Here is a 25,779-nt window from a genome sequence, read left to right on the forward strand (position 1 = left end):
CTGACAGCTTCCCTCCACAAAGAACCAAAGCCACAGCAACCGAGACCCGAAACCTTTTGAAACTATATATTTTCTATATTCTTCTGTTATGAGAATTTTGCACCAACCAGCTTTAGCAGCAGTAATGATTAGTAGCTGATAAACTCCTTTAGCCTGATTGTGTAGCGTCCAGCTAACTCCTGGCGCTCAGATAACATCATGCATGGTTAAAAAAAAAAAAAAAAAAGACTGTCTGTCCTGCAAGACTTTCCTTGTGGGATTAGAATTAATCCAGTCCCAAATGAGTCTCAGTGTACCGGTCCAGGAACGGCTCTAATCATACTGCACAGCCTCACTAATCATTCAGCACAGAGCTAATTAAAAGCTATTCCTTAGCACACCTTTTATAGAACTGTGTTGTTTTTGTTGTCAAATTGAAAATTTCAGGCATCAGGTTGGACAATATTGAATGTTAAAGAGGCTTGTTTAATGAAACGGTATTCTACGGTATAACTCCATCTAAGTCTGAGAATGTCCCTGTTCCATCCGAAGAAAAGCATCCCCTCAGCATGATGCGGCCACCACCTTGTTTCTCCATAGGAATAGTGTGTTTGAGGTGATGCATATTGGGCCAAATGATCAATTTTAGGTTAATCTGATCAGAGTTTCTTCCCACATGTGTTTACTCTCTTCCTTATAGCTTTCTTTCAACAATAACATTTTCCTTGTCAATCTTTTCTTTTTATAAATACCATATATGTGGAGTGCAAACTAAAGTTTTCCTTCTGACAGATTCAGAAGGAAAGCTTCTGAATCTTTCCTTGAGCCTGAGCTGTGCATCTTCTCCAGATTTATTGCTCCTCTGATCATTACTTTTTTTGTAGATATCTCTGTAGGTTTGAAATGTGAAACACTGTAGAGGAATAGCCTGGACATGAATTATATGCAAGTCTTTTACTTTGCTACCATTCAGAAACCTGTGCTATGTTTATGCCTTGCAGTAAATATTTGTGTTTTCCTGCAGCCAGGCCTGTGATGGTGTGGTTTTACTTGTTGCTGTGAAAATGAGAGCAGCGCGTAGCGGTGTTGTTTTCTTTTTCCCCCCCGTTTTTCCCTCCTGCTCTGGAACGGCCTGCTGCATGTTGACTTTGCAGTCGATTCCAGCGGGTTTGGTGACGCCATCCCTCAGTTTACAGCGACAGAAACGGAGCTGCCTCTCCTGCTTTGTGTCGTCAACCATCATGGAGGCTTGTCAGTGTGATGTGGATACAGCGAGTTCGCTTTGCCTCGCTGTGTGCCTTCGTCTCCAGTTATAAACGGCCTCGACCTTCAGAGTTTACTGTGGCATTGCGGTTGCTGTTAACAGAGTTTGTATTGACTGCAGAGGGACACTCCTCCTCTTTAAACTGGTGGGGCGTGTTGGGGGTGAGGGGTGGTGGTGGGTTCAGGGCAGCAGCCTGCAATGAGCTGTCAGCCTCTCATCTGTTGATCAAAGAATCAGGAGCTGGAAATCAGGAAAAAAATATAATAATAATAATAATAATAATAATAATAATAATAATAATTCAGACTGCTTTTCTCCCTCTGTTTTAGCAAGCAAGAGTTGTTATGTAGCTATTCAATACTAAAAAGTTTCTAATTTGTTAAAGAAAGAAAATCATTGCAGCTTAGATACCACATGTCCTTCACACATTCACAAACTACTATAAAATGTTTCCAAATACAGAGAAAAGTTGTAGTAATGACTTGATGAAGTGTCGTAATCGTAAAGTTATGCAAACACTCTGTACTGAAAACCATCAGGTCATGTTGCCATTTGAATGCTTAAAGTGGCTGAACTGGCAGCACACCCTGTTCAGTCTTCTGATAATTCAACTAATTTACATCATTTTATGTGGCGGGACCAGATTAGGACTGCAGGATATCAGGAAAATGAACAGTTGTGACACAGTTGGCTATAATTGCGCTGACTATCAGTTGTGAACCCATGTTTTTGTTTTCAATCATAATTTCCCCTCCACTTTGTAAATTGAAGCATTTCGTTGACTAGAATGTCAACGAATGTCCATACATCAAGTTCTTCAAACTGACCAAATATGATATTTGTATTTAGAGTGTTTATGCAGATCACTTGAAATATAATAAACTGGATTAAACCAGACCTTAGCGAATGCAATAATGAGCTCAGTGACATTCCAATGGTGACTTGATGTATCTTGCAGCTCTCAATGTTTCATTTCTCTTATGTCATTGCTTTGGAATGCACTCCTATGTGCTTTATTTTTATATTTTGGTTTGTAGTTAGGTTATATTTTAGTGACTATTTTCACTTTCATGCAGACATATCCAATAACAGAAGTGTTTGCAGAAAACAAACAGACATTGTGAAAAACATTCTACGTTAGACACTGAACACATCACTTCATGCAAATACATTTAATATTTTCAGATGAAAAACTGTTTTTAACTGCTTGTCATTCATTTACACCCACTACATTTAGTACGATAGCATTTTCTCCAAGAAACTAAACCATTCAGTCTGTGCTTGCTGATTACTTCTAGTAATACCTTAAATATCTGGGATCTTAGGGGTTGAGCAGCTTATTTCATCCTGAGGTCTTCTAAATATTCTAAGGTCCAAGAGGCGTTTGATTAATTAAGTCTGCCAAAACATGTTTCTCCTCCTCAACAGTCAGAGGTGTCGAAGCGTTATGGCTTGTGTCAGCTTCAGTCCACTGGGATTTATTTGTTTAGCTCCAGTTTTACCCGTCAGTCTTGCTCCTTTTCCTGTCTTTTCAAATGAGGCCACCCTGACCAAACTTCAGACAGAGTCCCAGTTTGTTCTCCAGTCCTGGCAGAAGAGAGTTGGTTGTCTGGCGAACGAGTGACCAGTGTCCTCTCTGTTCACCTCCCTCTGAATACACAGCAGCTGCTGCTCTTAGGCAAATAAAACATCAAACAACAAGCCCCCCGCAGACTGGACGGCATGCTTGGAGACAGCAGACACATCATTTGGCTCCAACACATTTATTTAATCTAACTTACCCTGTAAGTCTTTAGTTTCTTACTAACATCTGTGCAGACAGAGGCATGGTTTTCCATATGAACCTTTTGATTAAACCCAACATGGTCAACTATTGCTGCAATGTCTCAAAGCTTTCATAATGTGATATGTAGGAAATGTTTTCATTTGTGCAGACCAGTAGCACATAAATACTCAAGCTTTGCTCATCACAATTTCTATCCATACCAACATATAGGAATCAAGGCTTTTGACGTTTGCAAATCCCATTGAATTCCTGTGATTCCAATTCATCTTTTGAACTTCCTGTTTCTTGTTTAACATGAAAATGAGCTCATGAAGGATCCACTTTCATCTGGCAGACCAGAAAATTGACAGGCCTCTTACTTATTGAGCATGAATAGCAATGTCTGCTGAATTAATGAAGTAGTATAAATGTAGATGACTCTGTCCGGTTGGCTGCTTCCTTTTCCCTCGCCGGATACACTACAGACTCCTTGTGTGCTGCCTACTGAGTGACTTTTTGTGCATCTGAATGCTTTGTTTGTATGGACGATAATGATTGATGGACTTTGGGGGTGGTGAACTCACTGGTGTGTTTCCAATCTGTTGTTCTCTTTGGAGCCTGTTTAAGGGAATCTGACTTGGCCAGCACTCAAAACTGGATCAGAGCTATTTCTGGACTTGTTTTGGTCTCGTTGGCTGCAGAGTTCCAGACTTGGCCTTGGTTGATAGCGTTATAGGCAGAGAGTACAAACCTCACAGTTCAATCCCTGAAGCTAATCTTGGCTGATGGTTTCAGCGTTTGGGTCTGGAGGAAGTCAGCAGTCCTTAGCAGCAACATTGTGCGAATAGCCCTGGAAAAACAGAGCAGATTCCTTAACACAGAAGTGAAGTTCAGGTCACATAGTTTTCTCTAGAAGATTTTTGATTTCTCTTTTGATAGGTAAAAATAATCATCAGGGCAAAACGAGGCATATTCTCTCCAAATAAAGACTACGATGGCATCCTTTGCCCAATTCATCTAAAATAAAACCACCCAAATCCTAAAAATTAGACAATTCTTTCATTGATCTATCACATTCAATAATTTAACATTTCTAAATAAAACTGATTATTTAGAGGTATTCTATTTAACAATGTGTTATTAACTGATATGCTTTTAGAGATAAAGAAATTAGCTTTTGTCCAGAATCAGGTGATTGCAGGTTAGAGGTCACCCTGGACAGGTCGCCAGTCCATCGCAGGGCAACACAGAGACAGACATGGCAACAACCATGCACACACACACTCCCCCATAAGGAGAATCTATACTGACAAATTAACCTAACAATGTTTTTGGACTGTGGGAGGAAGCCGGAGTACCAGGAGAGAACCCACCATGCACAGGGAGAACATGCAAACTCCATGCAGGAAGACCCCGGGCCGGGAATCGAACCCAGAACCTTCTTGCTGCAAGGCAACAGTGCTATTGATATTTTAAATATTAAAATAAATATTTCCTGAAAAGTTCCTGATAAACAGAGCATATCTTTTCACACCAGTATTGAGTTCTTAATTTTTGTCCTTTTCTAAGTGTCTTGTAAAAATCTTAGCATGCAGCTTTAATCACTTAGTGAGCCTCTCAGAGTGACTAGCTGACACTAAAATGCTAAGCTCTTCAGGATGTGACTCACTTAAAGTGGATATGGATTGATTGTTCCCTTATCGTTGTTGTTTGTTTCCCAAGAGGAGATGTTGTCATTCATTACTGACAGGAATATTCATATAATATTCGGAGGAAGCTGTTAAATGTGGGCTTGTCTTCAGTTTATCATTATATTGCAAATGTTTATAACCTTGTAAGTTTTCTCACTTTGCTGACCAGAATTAGCACCCACTCACTTTGTTGATTTACAGCAGTGGAGAAATTGCGGCAGTACTATAAAAAAGTTGAGTCATATACCGCAAGTATCATTTTGGCAGGGCTCTAACCAGCCACATTGCACGCTTGGTTATTTAGGCAAGGCTTTTGATAAGTACTGTAGTGCGACAACCAGACTTCTGCAGCCAGTAAAAAATCATCCAGAACCAAAATATCCAGCGCTGAGTGAAGAGGAGGCAGCTCAGCTCACGGTGGAGTCCCAATCACCGAGAGAAGAAACTACAGGGCCAACATGTCATTCACACTTTTATTTACACTTGCCATGTTTGCCAGCACACACCCTGGCCCATTTTGTTTTTACGTTTCGCACACTTGTGGCTGACATGCTTGTACGAAAACAGACATGCAAGTGGATACAGGTGGGCAGCCAGGAGCAGCAGATTGTTGTCTCCCCTCAAGGCTTATCAAAGTTTGCTCAGGCTCATTTTGCTCATTTTCTCTTTCTCACACAAATGCTTAATCAAACGACAGCTGAGATTACATGACTGTCTTGGCGTGGGCTGCAGCAGCAATTTGTTTCGTGATGGAATAACACAAAAACAAATGATTAGTTTGTTGTAACTTTGGTGCACGCCTTCACTCTGCACCTGTTTAATGCTGGTGTGGTGAAAAATCAGGGTCATAAATTCCTGGCCTTTGTTAAAGGCTGTCGGATGCCGGGTGCCTGAGGGGGCGGCGGGGTCAAGGGGTCGTGTGTGTGCTCTTTACTTATAAATGCCCTCTCTCTTTGTGTTACAGTAATGTAGGGACTGGAAGAGCATGGTAAATGTTGGGGGTGGGCACAGTTACACGGCTTAGGTGACACCCAGCGGAATGTGGACCTTTTGACCTTTTGACCTCGGAACATGGCCCTGGAGGGTTGAGTGTCAAACCATCGCCCCTGAACCTCAGCTTGTAGGTGTCACATTACTCTGCTGGCTGCTGCCACAAGTCCAAAGGCTACAAAACAACCCAGCCTGTGTGTGTGCGTGTGTGTAGAGCAAAAACTATTAACAATGCAGTCGTCAAGATGCAAATCTTGCTGAGAGACTCACCCTAAATCAGTCAATTGAAGAAAAAAGAACAGAGGGAGTGAGAATGAGCTGTGATGATAAAGTAGCTTCTTCCTGGGAGTTCCTCTGGGTGTTACCTTTGGAAATGCTTTAAACTAACATCACAATGCTAAAAATATTTGCTTTGGCGAATTACAACTTGTGTGGCGTGTTCTTGTCAACCTGGTAGTTCTCATGTCCAGTGTGTTTAATGTTTGACTCACCAGTCACACGTCCAAGTCAACCAAACTGCAAACCAGGTGATTCTGGTTAACAGTGAATTTCTATTCATTTTATTGAATTAAAAATAATTCACAATTATCAACAGCACATATCATACATATCCTACGTGTTGGTAAAAGGTTTATTTTATTGTTTACTACATGTAATAATTTATACTTCAAAGTTTGTACTTTTTTCCCACAAGTCAGTAAATTGTAGAATCTTCTAATTCTAATTTAGTATTTTTGCAGTAAGGTTAGGACAATCCTCGCTATTTCTGAGCTACTCTAATAATTCTCTGCAGTTTCCTAAAATTCTTTTTTGTAGAAAGTACCTAAAATAGCTGCTTATATGTAAACTATGCTTCTTTAGATCTTCCGGTGGTCACTTTAAAATACTTTAAATTTGTGAGTGAGCTTTGTCTGATTTTAGTACTCTCTCTCCTACAACCCTTGTTTTAGCCTTGACTGTAGTTCTTTGTGTACTGCTCCCCTCCCCAGATGTTGTTTGGTAAATTTGCTGCTCCAGGGCCCTCCGCCCATATTCTCCATTTTCAGAGCCCCTCTGTCTGGATTACTGGCAGGGCGCTGTGACAGGCAGACACCACTCCACCCGTCTAAAAGGGGGCTTGATGAGGAATCTGAGAGAAAAGCCGTGTTTGTACGTTTACCAGCCAGCTTGCCAGCCTTGCAGTCGACCCTCCAGACCTCTGAGTGTCTGGACAAGGGGCGCCTTTGTCCCTGATCTGCAGGGCTACACCCTGACCCACTAGTGCTCCCCATCTTACCCTCTCTACATCCTGTTGCACCTCAGTCTTTTCACTCTCCAGGCCTGCACCCTAGAATAGCACAGCAGGTCTCCTCTGAAACTAGAGCTGGTGAAGTTGGCAGGGCCCGGCTCGCTTTCCACTTTATATCTCTCTGTGTTCTTTCGCCCTCTGAGAAAATCTGAACAAACTAGGAATAATCAGAAATGTATTCCTACTTTCAGTCCACAATAACTAAGAAGGATATTTTGTGAAATAGAACATTTCTGCTCAGCTTGGATTTCTTGTCCACATATGAACTGAGGGTTGGTGAGAAAAACATAGATTTTAAGACTGAATTCCAATATGGTGGATTTAGATATCCTGCAGATAATAAAAACAAACATTTAGGCTCCCACTTTGCACATGCCCATGATAATTTTCTGATTTAGAACTGCAACAGTTTTTATTGTCTCCTCCAGTGACTGTGCTTGCATTAGACTTCAGTTGTTAGCTGAAGAAATTAATAACTGAGAAGAACATCAGGAAAATCCTAATAATTTTATTTTGGATGAGTGCAGCCATGTTTATGGTGGGTACACTAATTTAAAGAAAATTGTTTACAACCTTCTGGTTAGGGTCTGTTTTGGTCACTGATTGTAAATTCCAGCTAATTTTTTAGGTACGTTTCTAGTTTTGTAAGCAAATAGAACCGACATAAAAGTATTTTCTACACATTTTCTTTGAAGTTGTTAACTTTCTTAATGACTGTCTGGCTTTGCATATGGAGACTTTAACAGTACTATACAGCGTTGGATGTTTATATAAAGTGTTACACAGAGATTGTGTTTACCACTGGATTACTGGGCTGCATGTACGCCTAATCATATGATGATATGCCATAAAGGTGTAGCGGAGACTGTAATTTATGGCTCCTACATACCTTTCCTTTGCTTTTACGTCCTTTTCCCATTTCTGTCTTCTGGAGACACTGTGTAATTACTAGTGATAACAGGTTAAACTTACATACAGAAAGCAGTAGACATAGTGATTTGGGAAGGTTGCATGTGATGGTCTTCATTTGTTGATTTTCTTATAGATATTTTATAAGAATTACAGTTAATTTGTATTTCTTTTCTTCTGTTGTTTCCATTTTAGATGTACTTGACCTGCCCAACGTCGTTAGCTTCTCTCCTCCCTCGAGCCCAAACCCAACCAAGAAGAGCAGCTCCATCAATTGGTCCTTCCCAGATAAGATCAAGTCCCCACGAACAGTCAGGAAGATTTCCATGAAGATGAAGAAGCTTCCCGAACTCAGCCGAAAGCTCAGCGTCAAAGGGACCCAAAACAGCAACACAAGTAGCAATGGAAACTGTCAGCTAGAGCCAAGGGCCCATTCTCTCCGGGCCACCGGCAGCGGGTCCGAGACCGTCACCCAGACTTCCGGTCCGCCTCGGTTAGCCCCATCCGGAGGTGGGCCGGCGAGCCGCAACGTAATCTCCCGCTACCACCTGGACAGCAGCGTTTCAACACAACACAGCTTCAACAAGAAGAAGAATAGCGGCAGTTCAAAGTCGGCCAGCAAAGGTGGCTACCTCAGCGATGGTGACTCACCGGAGCTGGTTGCCAAATCTGGCAAACATGGCTCTGCCGAGGGGAAGGGCGGAAAAGGCAAGGATGCTGAGGGAGGAAGTTCTAGACTCAACGGCACCGAGCTGGACATTGATGCTTTCCGCCATTACAGCTTCACAGATCAGCCTAAGTGCAGCCAGTACATCTCTGGACTGATGAGCCTCCATTTTTATGGTGCTGAGGACCTCAAACCTCCACGCATCGACTCGCGAGATGTTTACTGTGCAATCCAGGTCGATTCGGTTAACAAAGCACGAACCGCACTTCTCACCTGTCGAACATCGTTCTTGGATATGGATCACACCTTCAACATTGAGCTGGAGAACGCCCAGCACCTCAAGCTGGTGGTGTTCAGTTGGGAACCCACGCCGAAACGGAACCGTGTCTGCTGCCACGGAACGGTGGTGCTGCCTGCACTCTTCAGAGTGACACGCACCCACCAGCTGGCGGTGAAGCTGGAGCCGCGGGGCCTGATCTACGTCAAGCTGAACCTCATGGAGCAGTGGCAGAACTCGCTGGACGGCGGGCCAGACGGAGACAGAGAGCCGCAGGTGTTTGGAGTGGAGGCGTGGCGGGTGGTGGAGAGGGAGAACACCGGGCTGATGGTGCCACTCATCATATACAAGTGCATCAACGAGATCGAGAGAAGAGGCTGCCAAGTAAGTGTGTTTGAATGGTGGCTTTGACCATGGATGTTTTCCATTTACTTAACTGGGGTCAGCTTTGGCACTTGTAATTGTTTTGTAATTAAGTGCCTTATTATTTTCTCAGCTAAAGTTTAGGGGCGTTGAAGATTAACCAGAAGGATTCAGTTATCTGAGTGATGATAGGATGAAGCAAGAGACGAATAGATAACTTAGGGCATCGTCTGCAGTAATGTAGGAGTTTCTCTGGTTCGTTGAGGTGAAGAAAGAGCTCAGCGAGAAAGGAAATCTCTGAATTTACTGTATGTTGAAGAAGATCCAGGACAGGTGAGAATCATCCCTGCATTCTGACGCCGTTCACAACTAGGTATTTCAGACATCCAGTCAGGAAGCCTTCAGAGTGGCCATACTTTGGAGGTTTTCTCTCTTTCCCTTCACTTAAATATCTTGCTTTCCTCGAAAATCCTAAAACAGCCGCAGTCAAATAACAAATAGCCCTTCTCAGATGGAAGATGGTGCCTCGTTTTTGATGTTCACAGAGTATAAAAGCCGCAGGAGAAATAACTACGGATTCACAACATCCTTTTAGCTTTGTGAGATGAATGCTCGCCCTGCAGCCACTAATGATGTTGAATGAATCAAAAAGCAGCACACATAATGACACAGAGTTGCTGCCATGGGCAACACAACTCCTTTATTCAGTGAAGAGACAGATGGACGAATTAAGACACTGATGTGGCAAAGAGGAAAAGGGATACGAGGATTTTAAACTTTCTTAAAATAATGTTAAAATCATCTCTTTTTCACCTCATTGTATTGTGTTTTGAGTTGAATATATGTAAAATCTTGAAGAAAAACTAGTGTATTTTACTTTAAACAGCTGGGTGTTGTGATCTCAGGGATCTCAAGTGGTTGTGCAGTTCAGTCTGATTAACACCCTTAATATATTATTTGTTGAGGATGGATTCAGTTTTATGTTTGTTGCAGCTTAAAAGAAAATAATCAGATTTGGATTCTTGTCAAAAAAAATCAGAATTTTGCTTCTTCATCATATCTGGGATTTAAAGACTGAATAGCTGTAGCTTCAGTGGGAGTTGCTTAAAATGAAGATTAATTATATTTGCATGTGAAGTTTTAGTCTCATCAGATGTTTTGCCTTGACAAGAATTCATCGTATGATTTTATATGATCTCCTGTCCCTGGGATACAAAATATGATGTAACACAGAAATCCATTTCCCTTAACCATAGGACAAGAAAATCTATCTTTTAAGTAAGACGTATATGTTGATCTTCATGAGTCAGTAAATGGCTACAATAAACCTGTCCATATCTACAGTCCACTGTACTGAAAAGCTTTCAAGCAATAAAAACTGATGAAAAACATCAGATGAAGACCCTAGATTTTGACTCACACTAGACAGTGGAGTCTTGGGGTCTTCTAGTCTCTCTTATCAGAAATACTTTAAGGATTTTGCACTCATTTTATTGGGTGAATCGTTTTGGAAAACCCAGTCAGGTTGTGACACTTGTTTCCTGCCTCACAAAGATAAACTTTTTACAACTCTAGCATTACCATTATCTTTTAAATATGTTGTGTCAGATTTCTTTTCTTTGTTTTTATGACTTTAACCTCCCGGTGCTGTGAGTTTTATCTATTTATCTCTCCTGTCTGTGGATTTCTGAGTCTGACATGTTTGTCTGCTGTCGCTCCCAGCGCTTCTTCTAATCTCTCCCCCATCCTCTTGTTTTCTTGCCTCTTTTTCATTAGTCTCAAATCAACTTCAGGGGTCTTCTGCATGGCAAGCAGACAGAGGTTAGGCTTGGGGTCGACACCACATTCCAGAGGAATTTCTGCAGGTTTTTGCCCTCAAAATTCACATTTGCTCGTGTCTTTTATGCAGCCGCTCTCTTTAGATAGTCTTGTTGAAATGTGTGTCCTCGAGGCTTTTCTAAGCTTTTAAGATCCTAGACGAGTGCTGGTACTTTGAAAAGACTTCAGAGGGTACCTGTGTCAAAGAATGGAGTTATGTATGTCTGAAAGAAAGTCTTAGAAGAAGCTTTTTGACTCAACTCACATACACGACATATATGATTGAGAATGTTGTGCTTAGATGTGGAGTGTGCAGAGAAATTATCAGTCTTGAAGGAGCTTTATCACTTCTTTTGTAGATGCAGTATAAAATTTTGACAGTCAGTAAATATCTTAAGAATATAATACTGTGTTGAGTTGCCAGTGGCTTATGCAATCAGTTGGTTTGATGGTGTAAGCAGATGGCTTACCATAAAACCATGAGGAACAACATTAAAGGTCCTTTTACAGTAGGAAGCTGTGGTATAAGCATTAATTAAAGAGACAAACAAATCATACAAACAGCTTGACAACTGCTTCACTGGCGTCAACCGCACTCTTGGTGCTGAATGGTTAATCATCAGTTCTCCTGCAGCACTCGTTGCTCCAATCCCCTTTTCAATCATCATATCCAGCCCCAACGTCTGAGGAAAGATGCTGCTGTTTTGTTTCTGCTAACTTGACTTTGTCACGAATGTGTATGATTTGGAGGAGGTTGTGACGTAAGACAAACCATCATCCACGTTTAATTCTGACCAAATTCCATCAGTACCAAATCTAAACAAATACTGATGCAGAGAGAAGGTAACACATTGTTCCACCCTCAAGGCTTCACAAATGACTCATAACCTTTTTTGGTGTCTATAAGGGTTAGTACCTGAGGTATTTGGATACGCTCAGAGAGGAATTACTGCTCTTTCTACTCAGCCATCTGAGGGGGTTTGATCAACTGGTTAGGATGCCTGTTGGCCACCTTCTTTACCAGCTTGTTGTAGAAGTGTCCTAGTGGGAGGAGGCCTTGGGGCAGATCCAGGACTTGCAGGACAGATGGTATCTTATGACCATGATAGCGCCTCAGGCTCCCCCCACATGATCCGATGGCTTGACCAGAGGAGAGGGGGGAGTAAGGGATTCCTGCATGGGCAAACTTCCAAAGACGAGAGACTTTATATTAAAGATTTGATGCAAGGCAAATTTTACCATGGCCTGTTTGCGTAATCAATGTAGTATTGATCTGAAAGTCTGATTTCAATCAAAGACTGGTAAGAGAAATGCTGCCTGCCTGTTCAAGTCCAGAAGAATCCCCAAAGCGCTTCACGTTACATTCAGTCATTCACTCATTCACGCACACATTCACACTGATGGTGGTGAGCTACATTGTAGCCACAGTGAGTCTGCCATGTGCCGGTGCCACTGAGCCCTCTAAGCACAACCAGCAGGCAAGTGAAGTGTCTTACTCAAGGACACAATGACTGAGCAGTCAGCATTTTTAAAATCTCTTATTTAAATTTGGCGACTCTGGTTAGTTGTAGCCCTGAGTTTCTTGTTCTTAGCGTACAGGAGTGGCAGCTGGAACTATGCTGGACCTTGTGCCAAGTCAAACCTTCTGCTTCAAGGTTCAACATGTTGTGGTTCAAACAGATGGTATTCTTGGTTGCAACAAGTACCTTTATGAGCTGCTTTTGCATTGCTGTCATCCTAAACCATCTGGTGATTCACTTCTGACCTCTGACTTCAACCAGGCATTTCATGCACTCAGCTCCAGCCTTGTTTTCCAAATCATTCTCTGTAAACCCGAGAGACTTTTGCTAGTTAATGAGTAACTCAGCAGGTGTGCGTGCCTGGTGAGTGAATATTAAGAACTTGTCACAATGCTTGGATATGTTGCTGGAACCATTTCCTCATGGGATAAAGTTAGCATGACTGGCGGACAGGGATCTCCTGTGACGCACTGCATTTTGGGAGATCATTTCCTCCTGCCAGATGAGGAAAGTAATTCCCAAACTTGCTGAAACATTTGGTGAAATTTCCTTCCTTATTAAGTTAAATCTTACAGCTGTTCCCAGAGCAGGAAAATACTCCACATCATTGACATCCACTCTCCTTTTCAGCTCATTTTGTTCGGAGGTCATTGTGCCTGCTTTATCCCCAAACAGGTCTTGGCCGGTGCCGCCTGTTGTGTTGCCTGGCAGCCACAGAGCGTAAGAGCAAGCCCCTCTTTTCTGCTAACAGCTGTTCTCTGCCTGCACTCAAAGAGACACCATGTTTTTTATTTCTGAATGGACTTGTTGTTCATTGTGTCCAGTGACTTTTATTTACTTGCACACAAAGTCAAATCCCTAATCTGTCCTTCTTTCTCTCTCTTTCTCGTGTGAGGTTTAGAAAATCGCCACTGGGTTTTGCGAGGGCAGCTTAGCAGCAGTCGCTCTGCTGGGACAGATAGACATGGCACTGCTCCTACGCTGGAGCCCGGAAAGACTGGCAGTGTGTGTGTGTGTGTGTGTGTGTGTGTGTGTGTGTGTGTGTGTATGTATGTGTGTGTGTGTGTGTGTGTGTGTGTGTGTTTGCATGTGCACAACCAGTCTCGACCCGCCATTCACAGCCCACTGACTTAACACGTTACTGGGGCAACCACACCAGTTGGCCTGCTATGCCACATACCAGACAGACACATGTAGGAGAAATTATGGTATGTCTGCAGCCAGACCTAATCCCAGCATAACAAGGAGAGCAGCGGTGCCAAGTTTCAGCTATCAGATGTCTCCAGTCCCTTTAGGTCACAGTCTGGAGGCTTAGGTAAAGAAACAAAAATGGTTCATAGCTTTCATTTTTAATGCTCTGCTATCACCTTGGTCCTTACAGGAGATCAGTCAAAAAGATGTGGCACTTTTATCAGACTGAGAGCCTTTTTATGTTTGTCCACTTTCTATCAGAAAGTCTCGCATTTAGGTTTTTAGCGAACTGTCGTGTGATGAGATGGAAATTCAAACTGCTTGTTTCAGCTCATGGGGCCCAGTGTAAGTTAATACTCACTTTAGAGGGTTGTTACTGTGTAACTCACATTACCTTGTCACTTTACCCACTCTGCCACTTTTAAATGTGATGCTGCTGCGTTTGCTGCTGTTTAGCATTAACATTTATTCCGAAATTGTCCTTTAAGAGAGAAACGTCTTGACAGCTGTCACTGACATCAGGAAAGAATCCCATAACCTCTGCTGTTACTAAATCATTTATTGGAACAAAATGTTTTGTGCCTCTAAGGTTCTGTGCATAATTATTATCTTGGTACATAACTTACATAGTGATAATTTAAAAAGCTTGCTTCTTATTAGTGATAAGAAATGCTACATTAGATTACATTTTTAGATGAACAATGTCTGTGAAATTGTCTTTGTTATTTTTATATCTTGAAAATTACATGAGATAAAAGTAGATTTTTAGGCGAACAATGTTTGTGACAATGTGTTTGGTAGTTTTGCAACTTAAGGTCTGAGCATAAAGCTATTAACTCTCTGTAGTGATAATCCCATCAAATGCACATTTCTAGAAATATTTTATTATAAAACTAGGCAGCAGAATAGTAAATACACAACATAAGAAGTAGCGATGAGACAAAGATTACACCGCAATTTGTCGCAAATGATTAACCTCAAGTCTTTGACACCTGCAACAAATAGCTTCTATTGACTGTCAGAAATGTTTATCAGCATCAAAGTAGGTGATGGTATTTCTGACTTTGTTAAAAGGTCACAAGAAACTAATCACTAATCTCCAGTTCATTCCTCTTGTAGCATCTTGTTTGAATTTTGTATGAATACAGATTAGTTACCTACAGAGTCTAAAGCTAATTGTTAGCCTAAGGGTGTTGAAGACCAAAAGTACGAAATTAAAAAAGGCCACAATAGTAACAACAGTGTGAAATATTGCAGTGGCAGAATGCAAAGTAATTAACCCACCATCTGTCATCATGATGTCCCCACCACCCTTCACGAGTTTGAACCAGATATTTACTTTTGAGTTCCCATCATGATGCTCAGGAAATCAGCATACTTGAGGTGTGGCCTTAAAGTACATCAACAAAACATTGGTGTGCCTCCAATTTGAAGTAAAATGTGTCAGTCGAGATCTGTTTATCTGTTTGGACTTTACATTTTATTCTTAAACGCCCATTTTGGACAATAACTCCATCTTTAAGAAAGTAGCAACACATTTGATTTCAAACACAAAACAGTAAGAGGTAATAGTGATAAATCAATTTGTATTTATTTCTAAAAACATTGGTGTAAACTTTAGCTTATCAAAGTCAGAGTGATTAAAGCTGATAAACGAGGCTGTAAAAGTATCTGAAATGCTATGAATTACATATTTGACTAACATGTTTCTGTGTGTTTGTGATTCCAGGTGGTGGGTCTCTATCGCCTGTGTGGCTCCGCAGCCGTAAAGAAGGAGCTGCGTGAGGCGTTCGAGAGAGACAGCCAAGGCGCGGAGCTGTGCGAAAGCATGTTCCCTGACATCAACGTTATCACAGGTAGCGTGATCAGCTGGGGCGGAAAACACAACTGGACCCGTCTAATCAGGGAATCTTTGGAATATCAATCACATTTTAGCACAGTGTAACTGTAACTAGAACAATGTGACCTAATGACTTGAAGCCACTGATGTGAAATGAGCAGTGATTGATAAACGTGGTTCTACAGACGAAACTAATGAGACCTTCGTGTGTTGGAGTCTGCGTTTAGTATTGATCGCAATCGGTAAACGTTCTGTCTGAACTGGTGTGACCGCCTCACACGTGCACTTCTAGCAGTGTGTGTGAGTGTGTGGTGTTAGTAATAAAAGCATTCCAGCAGTCGACATATAGATCGATGCCTGAAGGGAAGCACAAAAACACAAACACACACACACACACACAGATCAAACCCGGCTCTACATTCAGGTCATTCTTTCTCCACCAAGTTTGTGGGTTTGGACTTGTAACGGACTGACCCCTCCCTGGTTGCCATGACTGAGAGGATTTCTGTTGTCATACAGTTTGGCCTGAAGTAAAGCATAATCAACAATATCACTTTTATTCTTTGTTTCTGTTTTGTTTTGTTTTTTTACTTTAAAATAAAACAGAGTCAGTGAATTGAAGAACAGCTCTGAGTTCATCAGCTCAGGGAGCAGAAAAAGTTGTAGAAAAAGACTTGAGTCATGACTTTCTTTTCCTGTGGAGGAAGGCCATGGAAACCAGTAGGCATTGTAGAAGCTGCTGTTGGTTTTAGAAAGAGGCCTCGCTTAGGCGTCGTTCCATCATGCCTGCTTTGATCCACATGCAGTTGCAAGGCAGAGCAAAGAACACAGTTAACAGTTGAACGGGCTGGAAAAAAAGACCCTGCACCATCCAGGATTGTTGGTTTTTGCTTGCTGCCTAAATTTGCTCTGCCAAGCGAGTTCCTGTGGCTGATAGAACTGAAGAGATGTGCTGGTTTGATACATGATGCCATGATCGAAGAGTTTTAATCTTGCTTTATTATATTTCTTCTACTACATTCATTATTTTGGTCTTTTAAATTTCAGGTTTGTTTGAAATTTGTCTAATTTTACTACGTTCTAATTAAGGTTTATAAAACTAATCTCCAGGCCGTCAAGTGAGCAGCGTGTGGACGAGCTCGGAGGAGTGGCGTGTCACACGGCTAATTTAAAAGCGCTGGCAGTGAAAGGGATTATCCTAGGGGTCAGAGTTCAACTCAAAGCTTGCAAAACATGCTCAGAGCATGGACCTACACTGTTTCAGATCAAATCCTTTGTTTCATATCCCAATACTAGCATCAATATAAAGATAAAAAAGGAGTATCTGCAACAGGTTGGCATGGGAAATAGTTATTTTTGTTCATTTCGTTGTTTTTTTGTTTGTTGTTATGTCAACAACATTTTTGCAGAGTTTTGTGCATTCGTGGAAAAGCATCTTTCTCTGTTTAATGAAGTACTGTATAAAAAATGTATAATAATAATAATTCTGTAATTCTTTAACAGTAAAAAAATACCACATTGTCACATTTATTTTATACATTACAGAAGATAATATGAACAAGATTTTTTTCTTGATTTGAGTGCAGGTGACAAGAATGTCAAATTGTTGTATTTGAATGAAATCCTCAGTGAATGCATGTGAAATGGACATTAATTGGGACAATTTGTTCTTATAAACCCTGAACCCAGAAACCAGCTGATGGATTCCCATCATGGCACCGTTCCTGCACAGTTCTGGATCTGAGTTTTGACTGATTTGCCATTTCCTCATCCTCCTTCTCCGCTTTGCCCCCCACCATCGGCAGTACTCCAGTGAAGACATGGAAAGTCATTAACAAGTGCCCCCTTTGTTGCCGAACAAACACAGATGGTATTTGGCTCACGCATGGGGGATTAGCTGAACTCTGGGCAGGCCAGGGGAGCCGGAGAGCGTTTTACAGAGAGCGGCAGGCAGGCCGGCTCTCTGGCCGTTGATTTGTTTCCTAAACTGCAAGTCAGAAATTAAGAACTAATTCAGGATATATTTATAATAAATCACCTCATAGGACAGGAGTGCAGCTGTTCCAGAGTTACAGAAATAGTTCTGTGGAAATTTTGAGCTAACCACTATGTAAAGATTCTCCGTGTGATTGGTGGAGGCAGCGGCACACACCTCAACCCACCCCCAAGTACTGTGGGGGTGTGCACAGCAGTGGGGCGGTTAGGATGGAGAACAAATCCACATTTGTTTTCCGGACGGGGCGCTGACTGCAGCACTGACAGGAGGAGTGACCCTCTGCTTTGTTTGAACAAGAGGTCAAAGGTAGAGCCATGCCCCAATGCATTGTGTGCCTTGTAGTGTTTGGTGGCACATTTGGGGTTGTGGAAAAGTTAAGCATGTAAGAGTTTTAAAGAAATGTCTTGATCGCAGAGATATGTCTTGTAACTAGAAGATATGCGCCGATCCAACATTAATATCTGTATATTTAAAAATCTAAATAAATTGATTATTGGAGACAATGTGCCTGGTCCATGAGGGCAGATCTATTCAGTCTAATTCTATGTTTTGTGCTCTGAAGGACATCATGCTTTGTTATTTATTTTACATTATATTTAGAATTAAAAAATAATACTTTTTGAACCATTTGAAAGTTGATTTTTACATGTTTGACCTGTTGCTTTAGTCAGTTTCTGTTTCTTTACTATTTATTTTATATTGTTAAAGTTATTTTTTTACATGTTGACCAAGTTTGAGAAGCTATTGGTGTATTTAAGTGTGCTGTACTGGTGCAGAGATATCAAATAAATTTGTTATGCAGTGGATATCTATGTTTAAAAAAAGAAACATTTTAAGTCAATCCAGCAGTTTTTCTATATCAGATCGGTATCGGCTGAACCTCAGATATCAGTATCGTATCGGAAGTGAAGAAGGTGGATCGTACATCCCTGGTTCCTGTCGTAATGTGTGTATATACACATATGGAGTGTATTAATAGTGCTGACATGCCAAACGCCGACTGCTTGATTATAAGAGCGAACACAGCCAGTGGGTGTTTGTTTGCTTGGCTGAGAAGGACGGTGAAGCACCTGCAGAGTAGACACACCTGTTCACCAGTGAGCCCCTGACTGACCTCATGTGTTCCTCATCAAGGTGTTGTAAGTGTGTGTGTGAGTGCGTGCATGTGTGTGTGCGTTTTCAGGCTCCTCCAGCGTCTAAGACACTAAAGTAAACACACGTCAGGATAATGATTTACCTGAATGGCTGTTTTCTCCTCATCTTACCCGAGTACCTGTGCACACACACACGTACACACTCTTCCAGGGATTTTTTTTATTTATTTTTTTTTCAGCATTGCAGAAACTAGGACGTGTATGAAATGGCTTCAAAGATGTTATGCAAGGCGAGGAAATAGTCGGGTTGTTTAGGTTTGCTACGCAGCTTTTACGTGAAACAGTCCAGCTGCTTGTTGTTGAGTCTGTCTCGGAGCGGAGGGAAGGTCAGAGGATCTGCCATGCAGGAGTTTCCATTTGAATGGAAGAAAAACACGCTTTATGGTAATTCTCATTAGATCTGGTTTGCCTACTTCCCTAAGCAATGAAAAAAAGTTCAGTTTAATGAGTTGGATGGATGAAAACAGATGGAATTATTTTTGCTTCCAGTTTTTTTTTTCCTATGATGAATCAGTCTGATTATTATTTTCTGACTGAGTTTTCCATCAGCGCTGTCAGTGGAGAACCGGGACGATGTTTGTTCATCGGTTATCTGGTTTGGAAATCAACTAGCGCTGGGAGTCATTTAGGGGAATGAATGTAGCTTTTATTGATGTTATCAAATGTTGCTCATTCATATCACATATGACTAAGGCAACGACACGAAGCATGAATGGAAGTGAGTCAGGTTATTAAATGTGCTGGTTCACAGGGCACAGGAGGTGATATTTAATGAAGATTTCAGTCTGTTTGCAGGAGCGCCGTTAAAACCTGGCCCAGCTGCTTTACAGCTGATATTGTGCTTGTTTACCTGTGATACCAGGGCTGATATGATATCTGCTTTGTTTGGGTACAGGTTGATTTTTAGCAGATGTTTCAGAAATACATTATAGTTAGGTGTGGTTTTTTTATGTCTGGTGTTTGTAAACAGTGTAAGCAGTTTTGAACGGCCCTGAAAAGTTATCTGGTCCAGATCAACTTACAAGATTGTTGACCAAAAACTAAAATCATTTGCACTGCTTAAATAATATATCCACACCTCCACAAGTTACACAGTAAGACGTATAAACATTAACATTTCAATTTTGATGATTGTGAATACAAAGATGCTGGTAAAAAGAGTTTACAGATTAGTTCAATCAGCACCTTGATGCCAATTGGCTGCGTCCCAAAGAGCAGAGAAAACGAGAACTGTGGATGCTAGCATCTGTAGTGCCGATGTGCTGCGGGTATTAATGAATATTAAGATATTTTTAATGCTTAAACTATTAAAACAGACAGCTATAAGTCATTTTATAGTGAATCTGCCATTTCTGTTTCCAGTTTGCAATACTGAAGATGCATTCAGCATTCATTGAATGCATCTTAAAAAGTAAGATAGAAACTTTTTATTTCTTATCACCTAAAACCAGTGCTTTAGTTGAAGATTTGAAATGCTCTAAGCCTCAGGTTCTTTTAAAAAGAAAAGCAGTGGCTTACACGGATTACAAACGTAACACATTAAGGTGTGCCTAAGAGGATGGATTCGCTTCAGACTGTACTGCTAGAAATAGAAGGCACAAGAAAAGGATGCTAATCACTCCAGGTGGACCGGAGTGATGAAGAAGAAGATCCTGAATCCAGCTCAGTAATCAGTGTTGGTTATGTGAAGCGATTGTGTTGCTGCTTTGGGAATTTCTAGGAAGTGATAGCGGTTGTCACATTTACATTGATCCCACTGCGATCTGGTTTTATTCAGCACAGACAAGTTGGGACTGTTTGTTCAACAAGCCTCTGGAAAGGCTGACAGCTGTTTGAACAGAAGTTTTATTTGTCTTTTCGATATTTCTGTGTTCAAAATGTTCAAAACTTGTCAGTAAGATTCAGTGAGGGAAGGGTTCATTGACAGGGGTCCAGCCTGATGGTGGTTTTCAGGGTGGATCAAGCATGTAGTGATTTTTCAACCTAAAACATGCAATATTAGTTTTTTTCATGAGCTGAGATTTTTCTTCATTGCTTATTAAAAATTAGTGAAATGATAGCGCTTACTCTATATAGTCCGCAAATTATATAATGATTTTACTTAACATTGTCTTCCCAATCCAAACCTCTGTGATACTCTTGTTGTGTACACTTCTGTCACCAATGCCAAGTAATTCAATAATTACTTTACAAGTAATTATTTTAAATTGTTGTGCCTTTCCTATATTGTTTAACTCTTTAGTACTGTTTAAGTTAAAGTGCTTTTTAAAAGCTTTATTTTCTAACCTTTAAGCTCCTAATTTAAATTCTTAACCACTGTGTTCTTGTACACCAAATTATGTTCATGCAACCCATTATTATTCATATTCCTGGTAGATTTAGATATCAAATAATCCCCATTCAAGTTATAAGTTATTAAATAAAATATACATTTTATTTGCTTTTTATTGAAGAATAGCATTTCAGATGGTATTTAAATCCTTTGCAATAATCAGTGGAAATAAATATTTATTGGCATTATAACAGAATATTTTTTGTAAATTAAAAGTTTGAATTCAAGAGAGTAGTCGCATTAATTTAAAAATACGTTTCACAAAATGTTAGCATTATTTGAGGTGGCTGTATCTTTCTGAAGATTAGAGTTACTTACAGGCAGAACCAATAATGCTAATTACACAGCCGCTAGCCTTCCCTGAAAACCGATCCAGCTTCATGTAGAGGAAAATGAGAGCAGACATTCGCCGCAAAGACCTGTCAGGCTGCCAGAAACCTTTTTTATTTTTTTTAATTCTCCCCTTTTGCCTTTGAAGAAAAGACATGCCAGGAGCTTAGTGGAGACAGACAGCGTCGGTTTCATGTTGTTCTGAGGCTTTTGTCTGCGCTACAGGAGTCCAAAGTCACAGGTGTTAAACCAGACCCTCCCCAGTCTCCCAGCACACTTAGAGCCAGTGCATCACACCCTGCGCAACCAGGCCGCCTGCCAGACATCATAGGATCGCTAGCAGAAATAATGGAGCCTCATTTGGTAGATATTTATTTCCTATTTTACAGAAAGATGTGAATGAAAGACGGCTTGCTAGCTCCCCGCACATTTCATTCTGTAAGAACAAGATGAATAAATTGTTTTAGAGAGGTATTAAACCATTCTGATAGTCATGAAGTTTAATAATGATCCTAATAAATTTATATATTTTACTTTATGAATATATATAAATATTCCAGGTTTGGGAGGATTGTAGTCTTCCCAAACTACCAGAAGTGCTTGTAGAGTGGAGCCATATTATCAGGATTTTTCTAGTATAGATAAAAAGAATAGTATTTTACATTTTCTTTTTAAAAATACGAGAAATTTAGATATAGCTACATTAAAACATAAGCTACTTGGGATAGAGGATATGGATATATATTTAATCTCCAGCGCAGATAAAGAGAAGCCAATACGTCTGATAAATCATATAATTCCTATGAGTTTAAAAGAGGGGTTCTAGAACAGATCTCTGTGGCACTCCAAACATTATGGATCCTAGCAATGTTTACTATGTTTAGTCCTTTAAACAAAACCAAAACTCTTTCTTTTTCATCGTGGTTAATGTACATAAACACTAATGTCTGAAAACCTGAAAACCATCTGTTCAGACTGAACTGTGAGTCATATTTTCTCATGCTCAGTCATCTTTCTGTTCCCCTCGGCAGGAGTACTAAAGGACTACCTGCGTGAACTTCCCTACCCTTTAATCACCAAGCAGCTGTATGAGGCGGTGCTGGAGACCATGGCCACCAGGCCCCTCAAGATGGCCGCTGCGGGGTGCGAGAACGATCCGGCAGACTCTGAGTACACCGTGAGCCTGCTGGAAATCCTACCGGAGGTGGAGAGGGTAAGTTAAAAATACGGCCATCACTCTGCTGTGTCTTACAGTTTCATGGCTGAAGATACATTTACAAAGGAAGCTATGAGAGAGGTCACTGTGGCTAAGCTGCTGGCGGCTGTGGAATGACAGCAATGCCCAAGATTGCTACCGTTACGACATTACGTGTGTTTTCAGAGTAGTGATGGTAGCAGTGCTAAGTGGTTTGCAGGGCTGTACATGTCATTCTTGGAGGAAAGTCTAAAGTTTATTACTGACCATGCACCTAACAAACCAGTTTAATGTCTCAGCTGCGAGGAAACATAATTACTGTTATGTTACCAATAAAATCAACCTATAAAGATTTATATATAGCAAAATGTTAAATGCTTTGGTGCAAATTATAGATTTACAACTCAGTCAGTTGACCTACTTGGAATAAAAATTAAAATGATACTAAAATGATACAAACAAAAAATGTCGATAGTAAAACAATGAGTAGCTTTATCACCGTTGCTAAAAAATAAAAGTATTGTGCATGAATAAATAGATGTGCACATGGTTAAACTTATCCTTTAATATCTTATAATTAAATTTTAGCTTTCTGTTTTCTAACATAGGAGGTTGTTAGCATCCCACATCTTGATTTCTTTGGTTTTGGACTCTGGCAAGCCCATTTTAAAACTTTAGTGTGTCTTTCAAACTGTTGATAACAACAAAAACCCAGTTCCATTATGTGGGAAAGTAACGGTACATGGTAAACAACCTGTATTTGTATAGCACCTTATCATCCCAAGGACTGAAAAGTGTCTCACCCTACAATCAGGCATTTGCCCATTTAACCACCAACAGCAGGGAAGGCAGGGGAAGTGATTTACCTACGACTGACAGGCAGAGCGCGGGGCTTCAGCCTTCTGCAAAATTCTTAGTTTTTTCAAAGAAAAGACTTCTGTCAACCAAGCAAACTTCTCAGTCCAAACATTATAGGAAATACAGAAGATTTCCATCACATGTAAATAAATAATTTAAAAGTTTTTCTTCCTTAAAGTGATAAAAACTGAACTGATTTGTAAAAGGAGAAATTAAAAAGATCTTCCTGATCAGTTTCCATCTTTCATTAATTGATAATAAAATGTTCGATTTTGTAATGTCACTGTCTCCTCATTTTTTACTCCACTTATGATTATTTTGACTGCTTTGGCCTTTGTACCTGTATCCTGACCTTTCTGTGAAGGACATAAATAAATTAAGATTATTAAGGTTAAATAAACAAGCAATGCTTAGCCTGGTGGGGCTCAAATAAAACCTGCCAGGCTTGCAACACGCTGGGGGAAACCCTGATTTGATCTCATGTCTTACCTTGAAAATGTGGCATCTTAATAAGAGGGGAACACCGAGTAGATCATCTGTTTCCTGCTCCTGCAACAGATTAGCTTGATGAAGAAGAGGCTTCACTCTGATACTCCTCTGCTGCCGACAGTGGTAATACTGCAACTACTAATCAGCATAATGACATGTCTAATTTGTCCACGCTTATGTGTGTGTCTGCATTAGATGACTTTGCGGAAGCTTCTGGACCACTTGAAGCGCGTGGCGTCCTACCAGGAAATGAACAAGATGACATGTCAGAACCTGGCGGTGTGTTTTGGCCCAGTGCTGCTCAGCCAGCGTCAGGAGGCGTCGTGCCACACCAACCGCGTCTTCATCGACTCAGAGGAGCTCGCTAGCGCCCTGCACTTCAAAAAGCACATTGAAGTCCTGCACTACCTGCTGCAGCTCTGGCCAGGTGAGCCCGACAACCTTCTATTTTGCTTTTTTTATTCACTTACATTCAAGTCGTGCTGGTCCTTTTTATGGAGTAGTTTACAAATTGTTACCAGCTTTGTGGCTCAGCTCTAAAAAAGAACTGGGCTGCTTTGATCACTGAGGTTCCAGGCTGGCATGAGTGTGGCTGATAGTCACCGACCGCCATCTTTGGTTTTTCTGGGAAGCAACTCTCCACATGGGCTTTATCGTGGTGGCTGAGCCAATCAGAGCCAAGCCAGCAAGCCCAGAGTAAACCCAATTTATGAGGCGTATCCTCGCCGTTCTATGACAGATCAGTCCTCCAGCAGAGTCCTAGCTTTCCTCTGTGCGGCCCATCTGTCAGCCGCCACAGCTGTTCCTGCTAGCTGCAGCTGTCTGCTGTGAAGTATGAAGGAACCCAAAGATTATTCCAGAAAGCACTTAAGATCAGGGATGATAAATGTTGCAATTAAGGAAAGGTTTGTGCTAAATGCAAGTTTACTCCATTTCTTTTGACATTTAGTAAACATTTATGTCATCCCTGTATGAAAAAACTGCATTTTTTTAGATTTTTACATTCAAGGAATATGTTTCAACCATTCCCATATTGAAAGTAATGCATAATATTGGTTGTGTTCTTGAATAAAATAAAATCATGTCAAATTTTAAAACTACAGTCTTGCTACAAACCTCTGTTAGATTGTTTTACAGAAGCTTTATTTGTAAAGTTTTAGGCATTCATCTATTTCTGCTTGAGCCTGCTAAATGTAGCTGCATCCTCTGAATCCTGCTCTTAACTAACTTTGTTTTAAATGCATAAGAAGCTATTTTAGAAGAAGCTATTGGTAGCTGTGTTGAGTTTCATGGGAGAGATAAAAAAATACGTTAAAAAAATTAAAGGGTGAAAAAAAGCGATGAAATTACAATGTTTACTCAAAAGAAACGGGGCGTTAAAGTCTCCAGTTTGAAATTGAATGCATTAAGAAAATATTTCTATGTTGGTTTATCCAGTGAGGAACATTAAATCAATAGAGTAGCAGATCAGGGATGATGGAGATCCAACAGTCCGGCACCCTACCCAAGGATTTAAAGGTGTTCTTTAAGTTATTGCAGAATTGAATGGCTGCTCGTGATGAAAAGAGTTTCAAAACACAAACATTATAAATTCAGATAGACATTTTCTGCTGTTGTTCTGCTCACAACTGACACAGATGTGGATCAAAATCTCGCCCCAACTTAGAATATGAGCATAGAAGCGATTTTTTTTGCTGTCAGAACTTGATTTTAAGATTCCTTATCTTTCTAAAATAGAATATTGATTCCTAAATAACAAGAGCTTCAACATATAAAAACATATCCAGAAAGGAAGCCTGTGTGAGATGTAATAAATGAAGCACAGGATGAATTTTATATATTTCAGAAAAAATGTCTTTCTTT

General features: G+C 40.6%; 1 protein-coding gene across 1 annotated transcript in view; it reads left to right on the top strand.

Moving 5' to 3' along the window:
- The window catches only part of syde2 (synapse defective 1, Rho GTPase, homolog 2 (C. elegans)), a 44,969-nt gene that overhangs the window by 11,931 nt on the left and 7,259 nt on the right, over positions 1–25,779 (top strand). Inside the window, exons 4-7 of the mRNA XM_015008558.2 lie at positions 8,082–9,214; positions 15,452–15,578; positions 22,406–22,587; positions 24,112–24,343. Coding sequence (XP_014864044.2) covers positions 8,082–9,214; positions 15,452–15,578; positions 22,406–22,587; positions 24,112–24,343 — 1,674 coding nt within the window. The remainder of the gene's footprint in view (positions 1–8,081; positions 9,215–15,451; positions 15,579–22,405; positions 22,588–24,111; positions 24,344–25,779) is intronic.

The sequence above is a fragment of the Poecilia mexicana genome, unplaced genomic scaffold (assembly GCF_051168715.1).
Source record: "Poecilia mexicana isolate PSO_F unplaced genomic scaffold, ASM5116871v1 scaffold_4, whole genome shotgun sequence".
NCBI classification, from domain to species: Eukaryota; Metazoa; Chordata; class Actinopteri; order Cyprinodontiformes; family Poeciliidae; genus Poecilia; species Poecilia mexicana.